This window comes from Nomascus leucogenys, chromosome 2 (assembly GCF_006542625.1).
Source record: "Nomascus leucogenys isolate Asia chromosome 2, Asia_NLE_v1, whole genome shotgun sequence".
NCBI classification, from domain to species: Eukaryota; Metazoa; Chordata; class Mammalia; order Primates; family Hylobatidae; genus Nomascus; species Nomascus leucogenys.
This window is the reverse complement of record NC_044382.1, coordinates 64072920-64092452: the sequence shown is the minus strand read 5'-3', so window position 1 is coordinate 64092452 and position 19533 is coordinate 64072920. Positions and strand designations below refer to the sequence as shown.

General features: G+C 44.4%; 1 protein-coding gene and 1 long non-coding RNA gene across 3 annotated transcripts in view; one reads left to right on the top strand and one right to left on the bottom strand.

Moving 5' to 3' along the window:
- Nucleotides 1-883: 883 nt before the first annotated feature.
- LOC105739344 lies at nucleotides 884-3494 on the bottom strand. Its single transcript, XR_001115253.2, has 2 exons — nucleotides 3097-3494; nucleotides 884-1316 (listed from the first exon to the last, which is right to left on the bottom strand). It is a non-coding gene; the product is annotated as an uncharacterized LOC105739344 (long non-coding RNA).
- Nucleotides 3495-8423: 4929 nt separating this feature from the next.
- GNAO1 (G protein subunit alpha o1) overlaps nucleotides 8424-19533 on the top strand; it is a 169897-nt gene continuing 158787 nt past the window's right edge. Inside the window, exons 1-2 of one of the 2 annotated variants that reach the window (XM_030796865.1) lie at nucleotides 8424-9497; nucleotides 9712-9754. In XM_030796865.1, coding sequence (XP_030652725.1) covers nucleotides 9380-9497; nucleotides 9712-9754 — 161 coding nt within the window. In that variant the 5' untranslated portion in view covers nucleotides 8424-9379. The remainder of the gene's footprint in view (nucleotides 9498-9711; nucleotides 9755-19533) is intronic. The other variant, XM_030796866.1, reaches the window with a different exon arrangement.

The following is a 19533-nucleotide window of genomic DNA, read 5'->3' as shown; positions in this document are numbered from 1 at the left end:
TGTTGGTCAGGCTGGTCTCGAACACCTGACCTCAGGTGATCCACCTGCCTTGGCCTCCCAAAGTGCTGGGATTACAGGTGTGAGCCACCACACCAGGCCCATGAACCAGACTTTCAATGAAGAGCAAAGGTGTATTCTTTGATGTTATTTGATTGGAGTTCTGATATTCTCTCTACCGATTTCTAAAAAACTTAATTTTTAACTTACAATTGGATAAATTCATAAATCCTTGGTTCCTTCATGCTTAGAGCCACTAGTATCTCTAAGGTTATGAAAGCATCTTGCTGAATTCCTCCATCCCCTCAATGACATCCTTTCAACAAGTAATAACAACTAATATTTGCTAACTGAGTGATTGGTAGGAAGCAAGTGAAGAATCAGGAGAACTGTTAGAGCCATACCAGAGAAAATCACAAGAAAGGCAGGACTGCAAAGATCTAGTGGAGGCTGTGAGAACAGGTAAACCCCTTCTTAAGCTCATCTGCCCCTTTAGTTACCACTGGCTGTCTCACTCCTGGATTTATGTGACTCCCTTAGCTATACTTTCCCAGCCCCCTGGGATGTTCCCCACTCATCCTATTCACTCACAAAGAAATATTGTCAAAATCAATTGGGTGATGATTAGGAGCCATTATCTGCCTGCTGTGCTGAAAAGGATATAGGGCTATCTGCAGAAATCTTTCATGATGGGCTAAAAACATATTCCAGTATATCTAGGAGTGGTGTCACTTCTAAGTGGGAAAATCAAAGTCAATCCAGAGTCTTTTCATACTATTGGCTTGTTACGTTTACAAGCTGTTATATTTCTAAAGCAAACACTATACGAAATATGAAAAATTCATGCTTGACTTAAAGGGAGGAAAAAAGTAAAGGGAACCATTTCGATAGTGGAACAGATATACTCAGATTCAAGGATTGAATAAATAGATTTGTAACATTTTCTTGCTTTGCCCTCTGGAGCTCTGCCTTCTGTAATCTCCCCAGTGTCAGTCCTCCAGGTTCTCTGTCCTTGCAACTCGGATTTAGAATTACGGATAAAAGGTGCCTAAAATCCAATTTCTTGATTGAGGAAACTGAGGCCTGGAAAGTGAGTTAAGTCTCCCAAAATTGGACAGAGACTGAAAGTCTTGTCTCTTCATTCTGTCCAGTGTTCTTTTCACTCTGCTGCCTTTCTTAGTATTACTTCCATTCAGTTTTGAAAATTACTTTCATTTATTATTTGTCCAAACCTATTGAGACTAAAGCTTCACATTATATTTAATAGTTGCCTATCATCTACTGCCAATTTCTGGTTTTCACCTTTGAGGGAGCGGATGCTGCAAAACAGAGAACATTCTGAAAAATATACACTACAAAGATAATCTATTCTGCTTTAAGAGCTAGGAATGATTTATTGGAATAGATATCATGGGATTGTAAATTTCTTGGGTAAAGTTCATTATGATGATCAATAATATCCAACAAAGTAGGAGAAGGATTACTGAGTAAAATAAAAACCCACTAAAATATGAATAGCATAATTGGTGCCTGTGCTATTTAAAAAAGCAACTGGGATGAACCTTGGATCTTCGGGAAGTGGCATGATGTGGCAGAAAGAACACTGTCTTGGAATTCAGAAAATTAAGGTGTCCATCCTGATTACTCAATTTATGAGCTATGTGATCTTAGGTAAATCATTTGGACTTCTCTAAGCTTAATTTCATTATGTATGCAATGAAAAACAGAAATCCTGGCTATTTCAAGTAGCTGTTATAAGGATTGAATTAAATAATATATGAGAGATTATTACAATTCAAAAGTCTGAGACCATATGCCTCTGCATGATGGCAGAGGACCATGTGTGTTGTATTCAACAGTACATTCCCAACATCTAACATAGTGTCTGGCACATGGTAAGCATACAATAAATATGGAAGACATTCATGAATTAAATAGACGAAGATAATTATAGGAAAAAATATCATTCTTATCACTATTTCTTGCTGTGGAAATGTTTATGGGGGGATAAAGCCAAGTATATGAATAGAGCAGAAGCGGGGGAGGCAAAAAAAGGAACAAAATGATTGGCATCATTTCCTTCCTAGAACAGAAGCAGAGGTTACAGAATCAAAAAAAGAATGATCAAAGTGACCAATCTCTAAATCTACCCTTTTTCTTTCATTGCCTCATTCACCCCACCTCCCAATCCCACCACTGATTTTTTTTTAAGATTGCCTTTGGGCATTGGCCTCATTAATTTCAGAGTCATGGTTAAGCCATTGCTTTCAGTGTTTTTATTAAGACCTATATATGTCCTCTCTGTAGTCATTAGAAACAGTGCTGTTTTTCATTTACATTGGATGTAACTAATTCAGAGTTCTTTCCTCTTAGCCCTCTCCAAAGACTACAATGGCCAGGGGGAGAGACAGTGGACTTCAGGGACTACTTGAGAGGAAAATCAGTACAGTTCATTTCTTTTTACTTCAACTAAAATGACTCTAGGTAAAAGTCCTATGGGATAGGTGCCTGGTTGAAAATGTATCTCTCACTGAGTTGTCCTTTTTTAGTTTTATAGATGTGCTCCATCACACACATAGGAATTTCATAAAAATGTTTTTCTTTGCCACAGAGGTCAGGGTTTTGCAGGCCTTTGGAGAACAGATAACACGCCTAAATGTCAGCTCAACTAAAGAACCATGTTACCCGACTGGAACGCCTCAATCTTGATACTTGGCAGACTTTGGGAACACCTCAAACCACATGTACTTTAGAGAATGCAGACAAGTCACAAAATTAATTCAGTCTAGTCTGGCCAAACACTCTCAATGTACTTCTAAATTTGAACTAATTGATAGCCTCTCCTCCCCCAATTATACTTGTTATAGCCAATTCAGTTGGTTTTAACTGGATTCACATAAAATTCACCACTTTTTGCTTTCACAAGTATAACTGACAGGAACAAACAAAAACAGTTTTATCTGTAAAAAGCAATGCAGTAATAAAACTTTGGACCTTGAAGCTTACAGAAGACTAATGAGATAATGTCTAAAATGTGTTTGAGCTGCATGTGTGAAAGGCTCTATGGAGACAGAAAATATGATAAATAGTGCAAGTAACCTTTATGTCAGGAAAGCTCCTGTCTTCTGGAGGATATAATAAGTATTAAATAAATATTTTACAAATATGTTCCTGCTAATCTTATCTGTCAACTCCAGCCTAGGTAGGTTGAAAAGGACTATTACTCCCATCAAAACAAATAGGAATCTTAGTTTCTAATGAAAAGTTTTCCAAGAAAATTCCAACTGGAATCCATGACTTTAGGTAACACTTTCATATTAAGCCAAGCTTCTGACTTCAATTTCAGCTCTTGGTCCATTTTATTGTCAATGCGAAAGCACTAGTCTTGGCCCCCTCCAACTTTTCACTCTATTCAAGCCAAAGGCATCCCTGTGGGATTCTCTAGCTATTCTAAATTCAAAAAAAAAAATCACAAAGCACACCCTCTTTGGGGTTCTTGAACCATCAAAGAACACTCAACAAATTATGTTGTCAACAGTGACCACATAATGGACTTAAATAACTTAAGAGCTCAATTCAATTACCTATAAACCTTAATCTGCTCCTTCATGAAAATTCCTTCACTTAAAAGTACACAAAACCTTTATTTCTTCTTATGACATCTCTTATCCCTAAAATTATAAATAAGAAAACTAATTTTTCATGAATTTTACAAAATAACAAAATGGCACACAAAATTGAGCAAAAAATTTTCTGATGGGAATGTCAGAAAAACCTGGCAAACACTCTTCTCACAAGCTGGCATAGGCCTATAAATCTCCCATTTGTTTGTTTAAAATCTGTATCATTTCATTTTTCAGAACCTTACTTGAAGACAAGCCATTACCTTTTTGAACTCACCCAATCCTAAGCATTTTCTAGAATAATCAAGTAAAAAAAATTCTACTACAAAAATAAAAAAGTCTCAGACGTGGGAAGAGCTTTGTTATATTGTCTGATTTAGCCCTTGCTAAATCAGCCCTTGTTTATTTAGTTAACAAATATTGAAACTGATGACTTGTGGGCAGTGGGCCATCCTTGATCTTTGGGGATATATACAAAGTAATAAGACAACTCTGTCCCCTAAAAGGAGTTTACAGCTTACTAATGTTTTCCCAAAGTATCTGAGTACTTGGGGAGAAGGTATGAATGTAAAAATGAAGATTCCTAAGCTTAGCCGCAAACTTATTGATTCAGAAATTCTAGGGATTAAACCCAGAAATCTGCTCTTTAAAAAGCATCTTGGGTAATTCTTGTGCACAACCTTTGAGAACCACCACTCTGGTAGGTCTGAGAGATGTGCACAAATATGAGTTAGGGAAATGCTGAATAGAGGGCTCGTCTTTTAGGGACATAAAAAAGTTGATCAGCACCTTCCCTCATTAATACCAGATACAAACTGGAAAAAAAAGAAAAGTCATCTCTTAGCCAAAACCAGACATTCTTCTAAATCATATTCACCACTAAGTTGGATTGTGAGTTATCAATTTTATAACAGAAACACCTAGTGCAGAAACCCAAAATTTCTAGCGATCTACCATTCTCCCTAAAATGCCTAATTCACTGCGTGCATTGGCTCACACCTGTAATCCCAGCACTTTGGGAAGCCGAGGCTGGCAGATCACTTGAGGTCAGGAGTTGGAGACCAGCCTGGCCAACATGGTGAAACCCTGTCTCTACTAAAAATACAAAAAAAGGTAGCTGGGTATGGGCGCTCACCTGTAATCCCAGCTACTCTCGAGGCTGAGGCATGAGAATCGCTTGAACCTGGGAGGCATAGGTTCCTGTGAGCCAAGATTGCACCACTGCACTCCAGCCTGGGCAACAGAGTGAGATTCCATCTCAAAAAATAATAATAATAATAATAATAATTAAATGACTAATTCACTGGATATTTAGTTTCATTTAGGTTATGAACCACATATTTTAGCCTATTTTCTTCCTGTGAGAGTAGTATTCATAAGTAATTTTCATAGTTTTTTTCCCTTTGACAGAAATACAAAAAAAACTAGTAAACATAAAAAAATGTTGAATTTAGAAACATGTGAGATATCTGGGCTTTAAGAAAGTAAGCTCTTAGCAGAATTAACTGGCATATACGGATTCTGTATAAGACCAAACTTTGTACACAGAAAAATCACCTGGGGAGTGGCTATCAATGCAAATGGCTGAAGGGTCTGAGTTGGCAAAGTAAGATGGGTAACTGAATTTTTAACAAGCACCCCAGCTAATTCTAATGTAAATTGTTTTGAGAAAACATTCCAGAAGTTTCAAGATTTCAAGATTCCAAGCTTGTGACATCCCAACCTGTCTTCATGTCTAAATCAATATATTAAACATAGTAGACTGCCAATGCATACATATTTAAATAATTAAAGTAATTTTATATTTAATTAAAGTATAAAAGGGAACAAATAGGGGAATTCAGTTTACCTAATCAGACTCCTCATTCTGTAAGTCAGAGCTGGGGAATCTTATTGATATAATGAATTGCCCTCCAGATCTAGGAGCCACATGCAGTAAAGGGCTTTGCTGTTGTTTCTTTTAGAGAGTATATAAAATACTCTAATTACCTACTTTAAAATTAAAAATATGCTGAATGATGTATGTGTGTAGCAAAGGGAATGGCTGAGGTTGGAGGGAGAGTTATTCTCTGGACATCAACAATAATCTGAGAAATAAAATTCTGAGGATCATATAAAATAAAACCAAATAGAATCTGTCCTTGGTCTAAGCATCTCCCGCTGCTGATGTTAGGATGGTAATTTCCTCATTCCCACAGGAATTAATTGTGAACAATTAAACACTTGTGGTATTATCTAATTACTAATAATTCACAGAGAACTGAGAGATTCTTATCCTCACGTCCTTTGGGGGATCCTGAATATGAGTGGGTTCTAGGGTTGTATGCTTTCTGTAAGTTGGGAAGTACACTTTATATGTGTATATAGCATGCTGTTTCTCAGATAGTCCACAAACATGTGAAAGGAGCACTGGCTTACTACTTACAGGTAGTAGTAAGAAGAATAACTGTTCGTGACCCTAAGCAGTTAGTGGCTCAGCTTCTTCAGCTATAAAATGGGTACTCAGGTTGATCTGTATTCATGGTCCAGGTTCTTTGCACTCAGCCATGATGCTTCCCACGCCATGTGCTTAACTGAGGTTTATGTGGGAGGATCACATGAGATAATTTTTGTAAAAGTGCTCTGTAAGCTGTAAAGCACTATACAGATGAAGCGGATTATTATTAGTCTTTTATGAAGCCCAGCAATAAAGATGCAAAGTGACCCAGAAAAAGAAAACTGAGTAGACAAACCTGAAATACAACATCTATAGCCCCTAGAACAGTTACCCTGTACATGGTAGGTAGGTGCTTAATAAGTAGAGTGAGTAAAGAAAAATACAAAACAGCTTTGTGCCTCCATCATACTAGGTCTGATACCAAGAAGAAATAAATATACCTAAGGTCAATGATAGTTTCATTCAACCATACAAACCCAAATAATCCAAGAGTCTAAGATTTTAAATTAAAAATTACTTCAAAGAAAGAGCATGGAAACGTGAAATGTGACCCAGCATCCGCAATTAAATAGTTATATTCTTACCTCTTCAGTCTTTCCAGTGCAGTCTTGCAGGGATACAGGACCAGGGTGAGGGTGTGGAGTGCTTCCCTGCACCTGGTAGATCTACGTAACTGTTCCTAGCAACCTCTTGAGGAAATAACACATTCTATAGAATGTTGGGTACCTAAGCTCTCTGTTTTGGATTTGAAAGGCTGCGTTTTAGTGATTTTTAAGCCAAACCAGATTTATCCCCTAACATCCCTCCAAAAACACACACAGAAAAGAAGAATGAGGGGGGCGGGTAGGTAGAGAAGCAATTATTCACTTTATAAAACAATTCTCTATAGGATTCTTTTGTCAGTTTCCTAGACTATGTAAAATGCGATTCAAATTAAAATGTTTAAATCACATACCCACAACTTGACATGGGCAGCTCTTTGTAAAATGAGGCAAACACACACTGGGAAATACCAAATTAAAAAAAAAAATCAGGGGAAAAATATTTTCTTCTGGGTGGCCCTAAACTGCCTTCTTTTTCCCCATTGCAAATGTATTTTTATGCTGGGTTACATTTCCAAAACAGGAGTGTTTTTTTTCTATCGTTGAAACGAAACAAGTTTGCTTTCAGAGCTACAGAAATGCCCAACTGTTAGAAAAAAAAAAAAAAAAAAAACGTTTTCCACTGGCCGCTTGCCTCTCTTATCCCCATGCAACCTTGCCTATTGGCCCCTTTCCCTAGGAGAGCCCCTGGGGCTGTCTGATGGAACTGACTGTAAAACTATTTTGTGCAGTAAAAAATTCGTTTCTTCAAAATCTGAGACCACCCAGAACATGCCCAATCTTTGGCAAATATCGACTGGTTTCCTCAGTATTTGACTAGCTGTACACCGAGTAACTGACCCGGGTTTCTGGGTCTTTATTTGAGAAGAAATGAGGGGGAAATGTTTCAGAAGATGAAAAAAGGAAGAAAACCTCTCATCCAAAATCTGTTCAAAATTCATTTTGTGTGTTTCGAAGGGGGAGGACAGGAGAATTTAGTGCAAAGACGGCCTCCACCAAGCTAAACCGTCCAACATTTGCAAAAGCTTTTAAAATAAACTGCCCAGGGATCAGGGGTTTGCTGGAAACTCCCGGTCGCTTGAAGCCCTGTCCCTCCACTCCGGCACCCAGGCCTCCCCAGGGTGGGCACCCCTCCTGCACGGAAAGCGGCGGCTGGGATCTCGGAGCAGGGTCGGCGATGGCCCTGGAGGCAGCGGCTCCCAGAGAAAAGGCCCTGGCTTTACTCCGCCCGCTGCGTTCCTCTCCCTACAGCCTCGGCTCTCACATACTAGGTGCTCAACAAATGTGGACACAGGAAGCGAAAAGTCCGAATCTGTCCTTACGCCCCCAAGGCGAATTCTGGGGCGCGCGGGTTTATTCCGACCCACTACCACATCGCGTTTCCTGAGGTAACCCGGCCTCGGCTCTGCGGCCCCAGCGGCTGGAGAGCCACGAAGAAGGCGGGCTGCAGGCGACAAAATGGAGAGCCGGCCCGAGAGGAACAGAGGGCGCGCTGGCAGTGAGCTGGGGGGCCCACCTGACCGCCGTGCGGGCAGCCCGGCCTCGCGCTCCCATTGACAAGGAGGTCCGCGCCGCCGGCGCGTGGGGCTGGGGCGGGGGCGGGGGCAGGGTGGGGCGCCCCAGCGCGCGCCCGGCCCCACTCCCCGCCCCCGCCAGCCCCGCACACGCCCATCCCGGGGGAGCCGCGGGCCGGGAGGGCGCTGGGGGTAGGGGCAGGCCGCTCCGCGAGCGCGTGTGCGCGCCGCCGCCGGCTGACGCGAACTCCGGCGCGCGCCTCCGCCGCCCCGCGCCCTCCCCGTCCTGGGGGCTCGGCGCGCGGCCCTGCTGACGTCAGCTGGCGGCCCGCGGAGCCTGGTGCGCAGAGCCGCTGGCGCACTCGCGCGCTGCGCTCGCTTCTTCCCCCCGCCCGGGCCTAGGCGCGCGCGCGCTCGTTCGCTCTCCCATTTTTTTTTCCCCTCCCTCCCTGCCTCTCTCTCTCTCCCTCTCTCTCGAGCTCCCGGCTGGCCGCGGCTCCCTGGCGCTCTCCCTCTCTCTCCGGTAGGCTCACCGAGCGATGCGAGCTCTGGGAGTCAGCGACGCCGCCTCCCGCTAGAGACCTGCCCCACGACCCGGCCCCCTGCCCAACCCTGCCCAGCGCGCGGGGGTCGGCGAAGGCGCCGCGGACTCACCGACGGCTGAAGAGCGGCGATGCACATGCACTAGCAGCACCCCCTAACTCACTCCCTCCACATCCCGCGCCGCCGCCGCCGCCTCCTCCACCTCCTCCGCCGCCGCCGCCGCCTCCTCCTCCTCCGGCAGCCGCGGCAGCAGGACCCACCCTGCCCCCCACCCCACCCTCCGTCGGCTCCGGCTGCGGCTCCAGCCTCGACTATTATTTTATTTATTTTGGGTCGTGCACAAGCCTCAGTGCCTGCAGTCCGTGCCTCCTCGGCCCGCGGGCGCCTCCTCCCTTGGCTCCAGAGCCCCAGACCCCGGCCACCCTCGATTCGACAACCCCAGACCCCTGCCAGCTGCCGCGAGTCTCCGCTGCTGGAATCTTGTTAGCGGCTGTCTTTTTGGGGGGTTCTGGTTTTCCGACATTTTTGTTTCCAGCCCAGGAGAAGATATCGTGATTTTCCCCCCTTGAGCCCAGGCTCTGCTCTCTGGGGGGGTGGGGGGCGCTCCGAGCCGGGGAGCCGTGCCAGCCGAGTCGTGCGGGCTGTGGCAGGGAAGGGGCCACCATGGGATGTACTCTGAGCGCAGAGGAGAGAGCCGCCCTCGAGCGGAGCAAGGCGATTGAGAAAAACCTCAAAGAGGATGGCATCAGCGCCGCCAAAGACGTGAAATTACTCCTACTGGGTAAGGACCGCCGCTGCTACCCCCATCCCCCGACCCCGGCCACTCCGCACCCCCTGCCACCAGCTCCCCCACCCCACCCGCGCCCGGGAGACCTGGTCCCCAAGTTGGCACCACCATGTGCCCAGGATCGCCCACCCCCTCGCATGCCTTAGTCCCCCCTCCCCCGTTCCCTTAAGCTGACACTCACCAGTTTTTCCCCACTGTGTCCCAACAGGGGCTGGAGAATCAGGAAAAAGCACCATTGTGAAGCAGATGAAGTAAGTCCCTGTGGCATTGGGATTTGTACTTTTATTAAGAATAATTTTTAAATCGTTTTTATTACCATGCTTACTCCACATTGCTCTCCAGGCCTGTTTTTTAATTCGTGCACACACACACACACACACACCCCTGTATTTGACTCCCCTCCCCCACTCCCTACGTTGGTTCTGGGTCCTCCACCCCAACTCCTGGGTGGGTGTTTTTTGGGAGGGGGAAGAGGAGCGCCTGTAGTTGTATGAATGACAGTGTCCGCCATATTGATCAGAACATCACACTATTGGCATGATTATGATCATTACTCTTGCTTGTGGAATATTTTCTGTGTCTCACTGCCTCCATTTCTGTCTGTGTCTCGGTTTCATTCTGTCTCTATTTCTTTCTTCTCTTCCCTCCATACCTCCCTATCCCCCAAGGTCCATAATCCCGCTTCCCCCTGCTCTTTTCCTGGGGCAGTGATTTTGAACTTGGCTAACATGGAGGGGACCCAGCCCTAGACTGGGGTGGAGGATCAAGTGTCTGCTGTTCATGCATTTGGTGCTGAATTGGAGGCTGTGGTTTCTACATCCCCTCGCACCCCCCCGCAAAAAAAAGAGGGCCAGGATTCGGGGAGGGGTCGTGTGCTAGGGGAAGGAGTGGGTTTCCAAACATAGGTGACGGGCACAGTTTTATCCAAGGTAGAGGTGGAAGGGGGAGGGAAACTGCCTGTGAGGCTGAATGTCCGCCCCTTGCTGCCCCCAGCTCCTCTCCTCCCCCACCCTCCCAGCATTGCTCTCCTGACACCCGCAGTTTTTGTTCGCTCTGTGGCCTTTATCAGTGTATTTATTTACACTCTGCATAGGCCGTGTTCCATGTAATCTACCCACAATGCGGATTTCAGGTCCCACTTGCCGCCGCCCCCTTCTGCCTTAGCTATCACTTTCCCCTCCTAATTAACTGGGGGTGGATTTGAGTGATGGTTGAAAATTAAAACAAAATGGGATATTCCTTCCCTTCCACACTTTCTCAGTAAGGAGCCTCGCCCCTCCTTTCCACTTGCAGGCTCGCTTCTTGCCCCATCCACTCGGCAGTTCCTGGTGAGCCCACAGGCAGCTTTGCTTGGGGAGGGGGTGGCCGGCAGCGAAGGGGTGTGCGCCCTCCGGGCCTCCTGTTTCGGTTGGCCTGTCAGTTCCAGACGGAGGAGTTCGTTAAGACCATTTAGCGAAGATTCCACGTCGCTTTGCTGTGACACCTTCGTGCACACATAGCTCCTAATTAGGGATTGCTGTGCAGTAAACAAAAATGATTATTTTTCAACTTGACAGAATAGCCGAAGTAATTGCATCGCGTAGGGAAACAATGGAAAATAAAAACCCCTTTCTTGGGAAGGTGAGAGTGGGAGACGAAGCATGCTTGCGGTTTCAAAACCAAGATGCAAAAAATCTTGCATGTGTAACAGGCATGACAAGCGGGTTCTAGGCGGCGCCATGATGGTAGGGAGTAGCGACTCGGAGACAATTTTCCCATCTGCTTGACATGTTCTTATTTTTGTTCGAGAGCTCCCTGGGGCTTTCTTCGCAGAGGCCCCCTCGGCTCGCCGCACCCTTCTGAGCCAAGGGTAATTTAGCTTGGGGCTTCTCTTGAGCTTGTGCAACCCAAATTGATGGGGAGGCGGGGCCTGGGGAATTACTCTTTGCAATAAGGTGCATGTTGCATCTGTCTGGAGCCCTTGCAGATCTGTAAATGCAAGCCGCGCCACCCCTTTCTCCCGAGGGCGGGGGACGTTTTAAAACTTCAGAAGTCTGTAATCAGCAGTGGCGGACTCGGAGCCCAGTAGAAGCCCCAGCCACCTGAGCTGGATGAGGTTTCAGGCGTTGCAAGTGGTGGACAGCGCCCAGCCGAGGCCGGAAAAGTCGATGGGGCTCAGTTCGGCGACTCTCGGCTAGGTTCGGTGCGGTCTGGGCGCGGGGCTCGGAGGGAGTCGGAGGTGTTCGGTGCCGAGTCGGTGCTCCGGCGGAGAGAGCCGAGCCGCTTCGGAGGGGTCGAAAGCATTCGGAAATGCTCGTGGGAGTGCGCAGGAGGGGAAGAAGGAGGGGGACAGGCCAGAGTCTGCAAATTAACTTTGCATCCGCCAAAGCAACTGCTTTTCCTGACCATGCCCCATAAATTAGGTTGATTTAATAAGAAGTTTAAAAATATATACTGAATTCCCCAAAGGGGTGCCTTGCCTTTTTTTATTCAAAGAGAGCTGAGCTCTCTGAGGAAATAGGTGTGCCACTTTAGGATGAAAATTCCTAATTATGTACTGGGCAGGAAATCTTAAATGAAGGCTGGATGTAGACTTCCCCAGGAAAGTCCTACGTGTCTTGTATTTGGTTACACCGAGGAGGGGGGAAAATGAAGTGAGTGATGTTTGAGATTGTTTAATCAGAAATCAGAGCATTTCTTCTCTTTCCCTTTGCTTCTCCTTTTTTTTTTTTTTTTTTTTTTTTCCATCCTTACAGGACACCTTTTTCAAGAAAAATGTCAGGAAAAACAGATTTTGTAGGTAAAACAATTTTTTTAAAAAAGCACAATACACCAACTCTCTTTAGGAAGTAGGGTAGGTCTGTTCAAAAGGTCCATCACAAAGGTTTCTGGTCCCTGGTTTGCCACAAGGGACCCTGGCGTCCTGTCCTCCCGAAGCATTCATGAATGGCAGGTTTCCCTGTGAGCCCTCCAGCTTGGCTTGAAATACATCAGATCAGGGCCTTGTGCCAAGCTGAATGCAGGACTTGTTTTGTTAACCACAAAATGTGGGATTGGTGTCACTGTATCCTAGTAACAAATTTTTTTGAGTCCTCTCTTGCAGAGATGGTTTTTGAGATGGCCACTTGACTGAGAGTCACTTTGAGTCAGGAGAATTCTACTGTGGATGGGGCCAGGCCCGAAAATCTAGATGGCATTTATAGAAAGCAGTTTCCAACTTCCTTGTGCAATACAATTGGTGACCAACCTATCAGGCCATATGTACAGGTTAATTAGGAAGCTGTGTTGTTTCACCTGGACAGATGAAATTCAACAGAGAGCCCTCTTTAGGTTACACCCTGTGATAACCCAGTGATTTCCTAATGGGGGGCTGCAGTCTAATAGCTCAGCACATTGGATTGAGAGGAAGAATATGGATATTCAGACATCACTGAATAAAACTCCTTTTATTTAGCATTTCCAGAAGAGCAAAGAGTCATTCCATTGAGCCTGTGTTCTCATCCTTGTTATGGTGTGCTAATTAGAAGAAACAGGCTTCCATATATTCCCATAGTAATTGAGGTGAAATAATAAAGGACTGGCTGGCAGTTGCTATTTAGAACAAAGGGTTAACATCTTCATCAGCCTAGGAACATTGCAGAGATACTGACATAAAGTTCTTCTGCTTGATACGTGTTGTAAGGGGAAACGTGCATCTGCTTAAGAGATACCAGTTTAGAGTGTCATTTGAAAAGCCTGATTCTCGGTACTTATATTAAAATTTTTATTTGAACATAGTGTTTTGGGTTCCCCCCCTTGTGTGTGTGATTGTGAATTCGTGTTAGGGAGCTCTGTGTCAGACAATCCAAAACATTTCAGTACTGAGAAATAGTGATAATTGAGACAGCACAAATATAATTTTATACATACCATGTGTGAGTAATCAGTGACTCTTTTTTGCATGGCATTTTAAATAATTTTGCTTGTTAGGGGGTTGTGACCTCACCTGTGATACAGCCTCATCATTTTGTAGTCAGTCAATAAGACTCTGAGTTATTCAGACTAATCAGAAATGTTTTAAAGAACTGTCAATTTTATTTAATTACCAAACCCTTACAAAGAAATCCCTTAACAAGTTGTAATTTTATGAGGTGTAGAATCGACAGAATATCATTTTAAGTGACTTCCCAGTTCTGAACAAATAGTGACACCCACTTGGACCATGTACCTGGTGAAAATGTAAAATGGACTGCGGAGTTGCTCTGGGAGCCACAATTTGCCCTCATTCGAGGTGCTGAATTTTCTGTAATGTTGAGTTCAGGCTATCTGTCTCTGGAGCATTAAGTGGAATTTTTAGAAAGGGAGTTCGAAGGTGTCCATGAGGCATTGCATGCTAGCTGGTAGTCTTTACTGAAATGGGCACAATAAAATCGAGCACTTTGGTTGTGCACCCATTCCCACAGTACCTGCTTAGTGCCATTTTAAAACAAATTTAAGAATTTGCCTGATGAAGATATCATTGCTCATACAAATATTCCAGCCTGACAAGTGGGATGTGATTCACAGAACAGACCCTACCCTGTCAGGAAAGGCTGTCTTAAAAGGTCACCTGTCACCGAAAAGCTGATGGCTTTTTCCTCCCAGCTGAGCCTGACTTTGTAATTAGGGTATCTACTGTTTGGTATGGGTTCAGGGCAAGCTTGCATTCTTCACTTGATCTTAGCCAAAAGGCTGAGAAGCAGTCAAGCTTGCATTCTTTCAGCACAATGCTCTGCAGCACCTACTAAATGACAGGCATTAATGGAGGTGAATAGCAACCTACAGCCATTACTCCATGAAAGTGTGGCCGTCTAAAAGGACATTTCCCACACTTGCCCACAGGGTCACACGTTGGGGTAGTATTCCACTGAGAACCACTCTTCTAGATTTGTAGACTTGTTATTTCTGCAGTCATCTCGATGGCTTGCCTCCCTCCCTTCGTCCCTCTCTATGTTTATTCAAATGGATGCACCTTGCTCTCTGGAGACACCAAGAGCGCGAGCGGAATGTCAGATCAAGTAGCAGATGAGTTCTCTTTTCCTGATGGATGGTGCTCTCTCCCTCCTTATTGTGTACTGAGCTGTAAATACCAGCAGACCTTCCTGCCAGAAGAGTGGCAAACAGTCCACCTGATCTCCTCAAGAGTCAGCTGTGGAATTCTTGAGCCTCGGTTACCTATTGGATTCTAAAGTAGAACCTATATGCTTGTTGAAAAGGGTTGTTGCCAGTTAGATTAAATGGGTGAAGCGTCATGAGAACCAACATGGCTGGAAAAGAATGTAGAACGTCTGTTCTGTGTGTGAACAGGGCTGGATTAGATTTACAATGCCCAGAGTGGGAGTGTGTCTTGTTTCTTTCAACACATGGAACTCCCAGATTATTTTGTGCTTCTTCACATGCCACATCTGCTAAAGATAGGACAAGATCACTCATGTTTTTCAGCTGCTCACAATATCCTATCTCTGTTAACACTGGAGATTTAATATGAGTAGAATGAGGCCCTATTTTTCCGATATGTGCTCAGCCCATCTGGATACTGGGACTCGACTCCCTGTCTCCTAGGGTGTTTTCATTCTCATTTCTTATGAAGCCATACAGAGCATTATCTCCAGAATACATCTTGATCTGAAAGACAACAGAAAAGCTGGTGAAGGGGTGATTCCAAACTGAAAAAACAAAACAAAACACATTTTGGAAAGAGTTACCCTCAGAATTGACACTAATAGAGAAAACTTTTGATTCTGAAAAAGGAAAAAGTGTGCCTGTTTGTACATACCCACAGAGTGTGGGTTTACAAATGGCAGATGTTATGAGAAGAGCACTCACCTCACTTTCTTACTGATTGCATCATCTTAAAAAGCTGGAAGATGCTCAAACGAACTCCATCCTAAGAATTTCTTCAAATCTGTTTCACATTCTTATTTTCTTCCATCCCTCTCATTCACACACAGCACAGGTAGAAAGGAAGCTGCCCAGCAGATCTGTGATTAGCACTGGGGGGAAGGAGAGGAGAGAGCGGTGGCCTGTTAACTGGTTCAGAGAAATAGGTAGTTTCTTGTGTTTAGAGAAGCAGTTTAGCATGCTTCTCTAAAATTGAGAGGTGGTTAAGAGCATAGACTCTGCAAACAGGCTGCCTGGCTTCAAATCTTGGCTCTACTGCTAACTAAATATGTGACCTTAGACAAGGCACATAACATTTGGTGCCTCAGTTTCCTTACCTGTAAAATGGGACTGATAATGAAAATAACTACTAATAGGATTGTGGTGAGCATGAAATGAGTTAACATATGAAATGTGCTTTGAGTAGTGTCTAGAATGTGGAAATCATTATACAAATGTTAGCTCTAGTTTTTATTCCTTTGATTAGTGGGTGTTCCCTTCCCATGTGGAGTTCTCTTGTCAAGTAACTATGTGGGATTTAGCCGCCCTGAGAAGCAGAAGGGGGGTGCTGTGGTTCATGTTCATGGCTTCTTCCCCTTGCCTGCTCTGCAGCACCAGTTATATAACAAACTATGTTGTCATAACTGATGTGACATTTTTGATGGCGCAGCTGCTTCAGCCCAAGAGCTAGGGTGACATTTCAAATGGTGGGAAAGAGCACTGAACCAGGAGTCCAGGTCAGTAGCTCTGCCTCTGCCCCTCCGAGGGCTCAGTTTCCTGAAAGAGTTGGACCAGGGATACCCCAGGCTCCCTTCCTGTTGTCAACGGTGTATGAAATTGGGAATTCCCTTCGTTTTCAGGGTCTTGATGTTCTCAATATTAAAGCATGAATTATAGTTTTATCCCATGGGGGTGTAGGGTATCCATGAAAGTTCTTTTAAGACTAAGTTAATTGCAGAACAGCAACCTCAGCCACAAAGCTTTGTCAGCCAGGAAATTTGTAGTTCTGAGCATCAATTTGAGAAAAACACCTCTAACCAAACTTTTCATGCAGACATGGTTCTTAAACCAAAGAGGAGGATCTGAAAGTATCTCATTAGTAAGAAACAGGATGTTTCTGGGAAGAGAGAGCCAGTGACATTAGAAAAGCAGTGGTTTTTCCGTGGCTTCCAGGATGCTCGGAAGTGGAGACAGCCCTAGCATTCACCAGAGATGGCTGCATATGAAGAAACTTGCCTGGGTTAAGGTGCCTAAAACCCAGGGAGCAGGGAGATTTGCAGACTAGTAAAAGGGGAGGCTCAGGAGAACTGTATTTTAATTTTGATTCACTCTCTCATTTAACTTTGGGCAGATCATTTGGCCACCCTGGGCCTCAATTTGTTAATCTGTTAATTGGGATATGGGTTTTCACCATAGAATTTCTCAGGGCCCTTTCAGGTTTCCAGCTCTAAGATGCAGTAAATGCAAAGAGAAACTTAGAAGCCTGAAAGGCGGTGGGGAATAGTGGGAGTATTTACCACCCACAGCTTTTATCTGCTGAGCCATCTTTAGTTCTAATTTTCTTTACAGAGAAGAGGAAAAACATTGTGCTTTTCATAGCACCAAAAAATTAAAGTAAAATAAAATCCTGCAAGGCTAATAGTTGGTGCCCTGAATTTGGCCCCTTACTGTCTTGATTTGTCAACCATCCTAGAAACAAGTAGAATGGAGAAAAGAGAAAGGGAGAATAATAGATAAGACTAGGATTTCATAGCTAACAATTTACCTTGGATTCTCTGCCTGTGTCTTAGCCAATAGGTAGGTTTTCTGTAGAATATTGTTACTTATGAGAATAGCTTCTCCATGCTTTAAAATTGATCCTGGGGTCACCTGACCCCAGGGTCTCAGAGCACTAATGCATATTGCACATTGTGAATTAATTAGGTGTTTATTTATCCCTTGCTAGCCTGGGTGTCCCTTCCCACCAGGGCTCCCTGAAGCGAGGATGTTACTTATTTTTGCTCATAGTACAGCACCATGCCCAATGCCTGCCACAAAGGAGGTCTTAATAAACGTTAGTTAAAGAAAAGGAAGAATACGAGGTATATAAGGAATGAACCTTATGATTCTCCGTAAACCAAAATAATCATGTTGAAAGCTTTTGGTGGCCATGGAATGTGTTCATCATTTTCAATCTATTATATTCATTTGTTTATCAACCCGTGAGCAAATATAGTCATCAATTCCATTTTACAGATGAGGAAGTGAGGCTTAAAGAAGTAAGGTGGCTTGCTCAAGGCCACACAGCTTAGTAGGTGACAGGGTTGTATTCAGACAATGATTTGTCTAATTCCAAAACCTGTGTTCTTTCCGTTGTAACTCCACACCTTTCTTACTAGACCACCCCCAGTATGGGCAGTAGAGACCTGGCAGTCTACGACCTCACACCCAGATGTTGATGGTGCCAGCCGTGGTTGAGGTCAGTGGCTGAGAGAATAGAAAGTGCCTAATTGGTGCTGAGTTCCTTCTGGAGGTGGTAGTAATGGTCATCATATATCACATTGATTTGGATACCAGAGTATTCCCTAGCAACCATCTGGACAGGCCTTGAAATAATTTTCCATTGCTGCCTCAAAAATGGGGGCCATTTTCAGATTGCAACAGAGAGAAGGCTCTGGCTTTGGTGGAGGCAGGTGTCTTGGAGAACTGTGGAAAGACAGGATGGTAGGAGATCCATCCATCTGTCCATCCATAAGCATTTATCATTGCCTGCTTTGTGGGTAGCATACACACAGTGTCATGGAGGTGGAGAGGAAGGCCTCAGTCCTTGTCCTGAAGGAACTCATGGTCTGGAGGGAGCTACACATAAAAGACTCTTGCACTTCAGGTAGGAAGGGCCACAATGTCTGTATACACAGTGTGCTATGGTAGAACAGAAGGCACCTTCTCTAGGCAGGAAGTTCAAGGAAGACAACCAAGAGACAATGGCATGTGAACTGAGCCTTTAAAACAAGTGGAAGTTCACCAGGTCGAAAAAAAGGAATGCCAGGCAAAGGGACTGGCATGTGTAAAGGCATTTAGATGTCACCACATGGAACATGCTAGGAGTGTAAAATAGTTTGATTTGACTAGAGCAAAATATGTAAGAGGAGTGTTAAGAAATGAGGAATGAAAGATTGGACAGATACCAGATCTTGAAAGGCCTTATCTATTGTGCTAAGGACTTTGGATTTTATTCTGAAGATAATGAGATGCCACCTGAGGGTTGGCATTAGATCACCTACGTAGACTGGAGGGGATCAGCTCTGGAGGTTGGGAGACCAGATGGAAAGTTACTTCTGTGACCCAGTTGGGAAAAAGATTAAGAACTAAGTTAAAGCAGTGGTAGTGTGGGTGGGGAAAGGAAACAGATTCAAGAAATATTTGGGCAGTGGAATAATTGAACTTATTTGTTGATCAGTTGGAAGAGCATTGAGGAGAAGATAAATTTTAATGAGTATGGACAAAAATGAGTCCAGGATTCCTGGTTTGGGCTACTGGTGGATGTAGTAAATGCAGGAGGAAGAGAGAAGACTTGGGGAGAAAAGTGATGACTGCATTTGGTCACGTTGATGATACTTGTGGATCATCCAAGTGCAGATCCTGGTAGTGGGTTAGATAGGACACACCTGGGGAGAGGGGTCAATTTGAAATTCTGTGGTGCTTTTGAGTGGTGAGAGCCATAGAAGTTGGTAACCTTAGTAGGCTGAGAAGGAGAGAGAAGGCAGGCATGCGTCTCCCGTCTCACACACATTCCAGCTCCAGGAAATGAGAATAATTTAGGAAGAGGAACCTGTGAGGGAAACTGAGAAGGGGTGATCTGAGAAATGAAAAAGAAAACCCAAGGCAGAGTAGCATCATGAAAGCCAAGGAAGAAAAGACTTTCAAGGGCAGGAAGTGGTTAGTTGAGTCAGATATTTCAGTAGACAGATAAGATGAAGATTGGCAGGTGTCCATTGAGTCTGGCAAGTTGTTGGTGACCTTGGCAAGAGCAGTTTCAATAGGCTGGTGGGAGAAAAGCCAAATGGCAGTGGAGTTAAGAAATGTATGGGATTGAGGAAATCCATGGAGAACCCCCCTCCCAGCCCAAAAGAAACGTGGGCTACAGAAAAAAAGGGGCGAGAGGTAGGGAGGG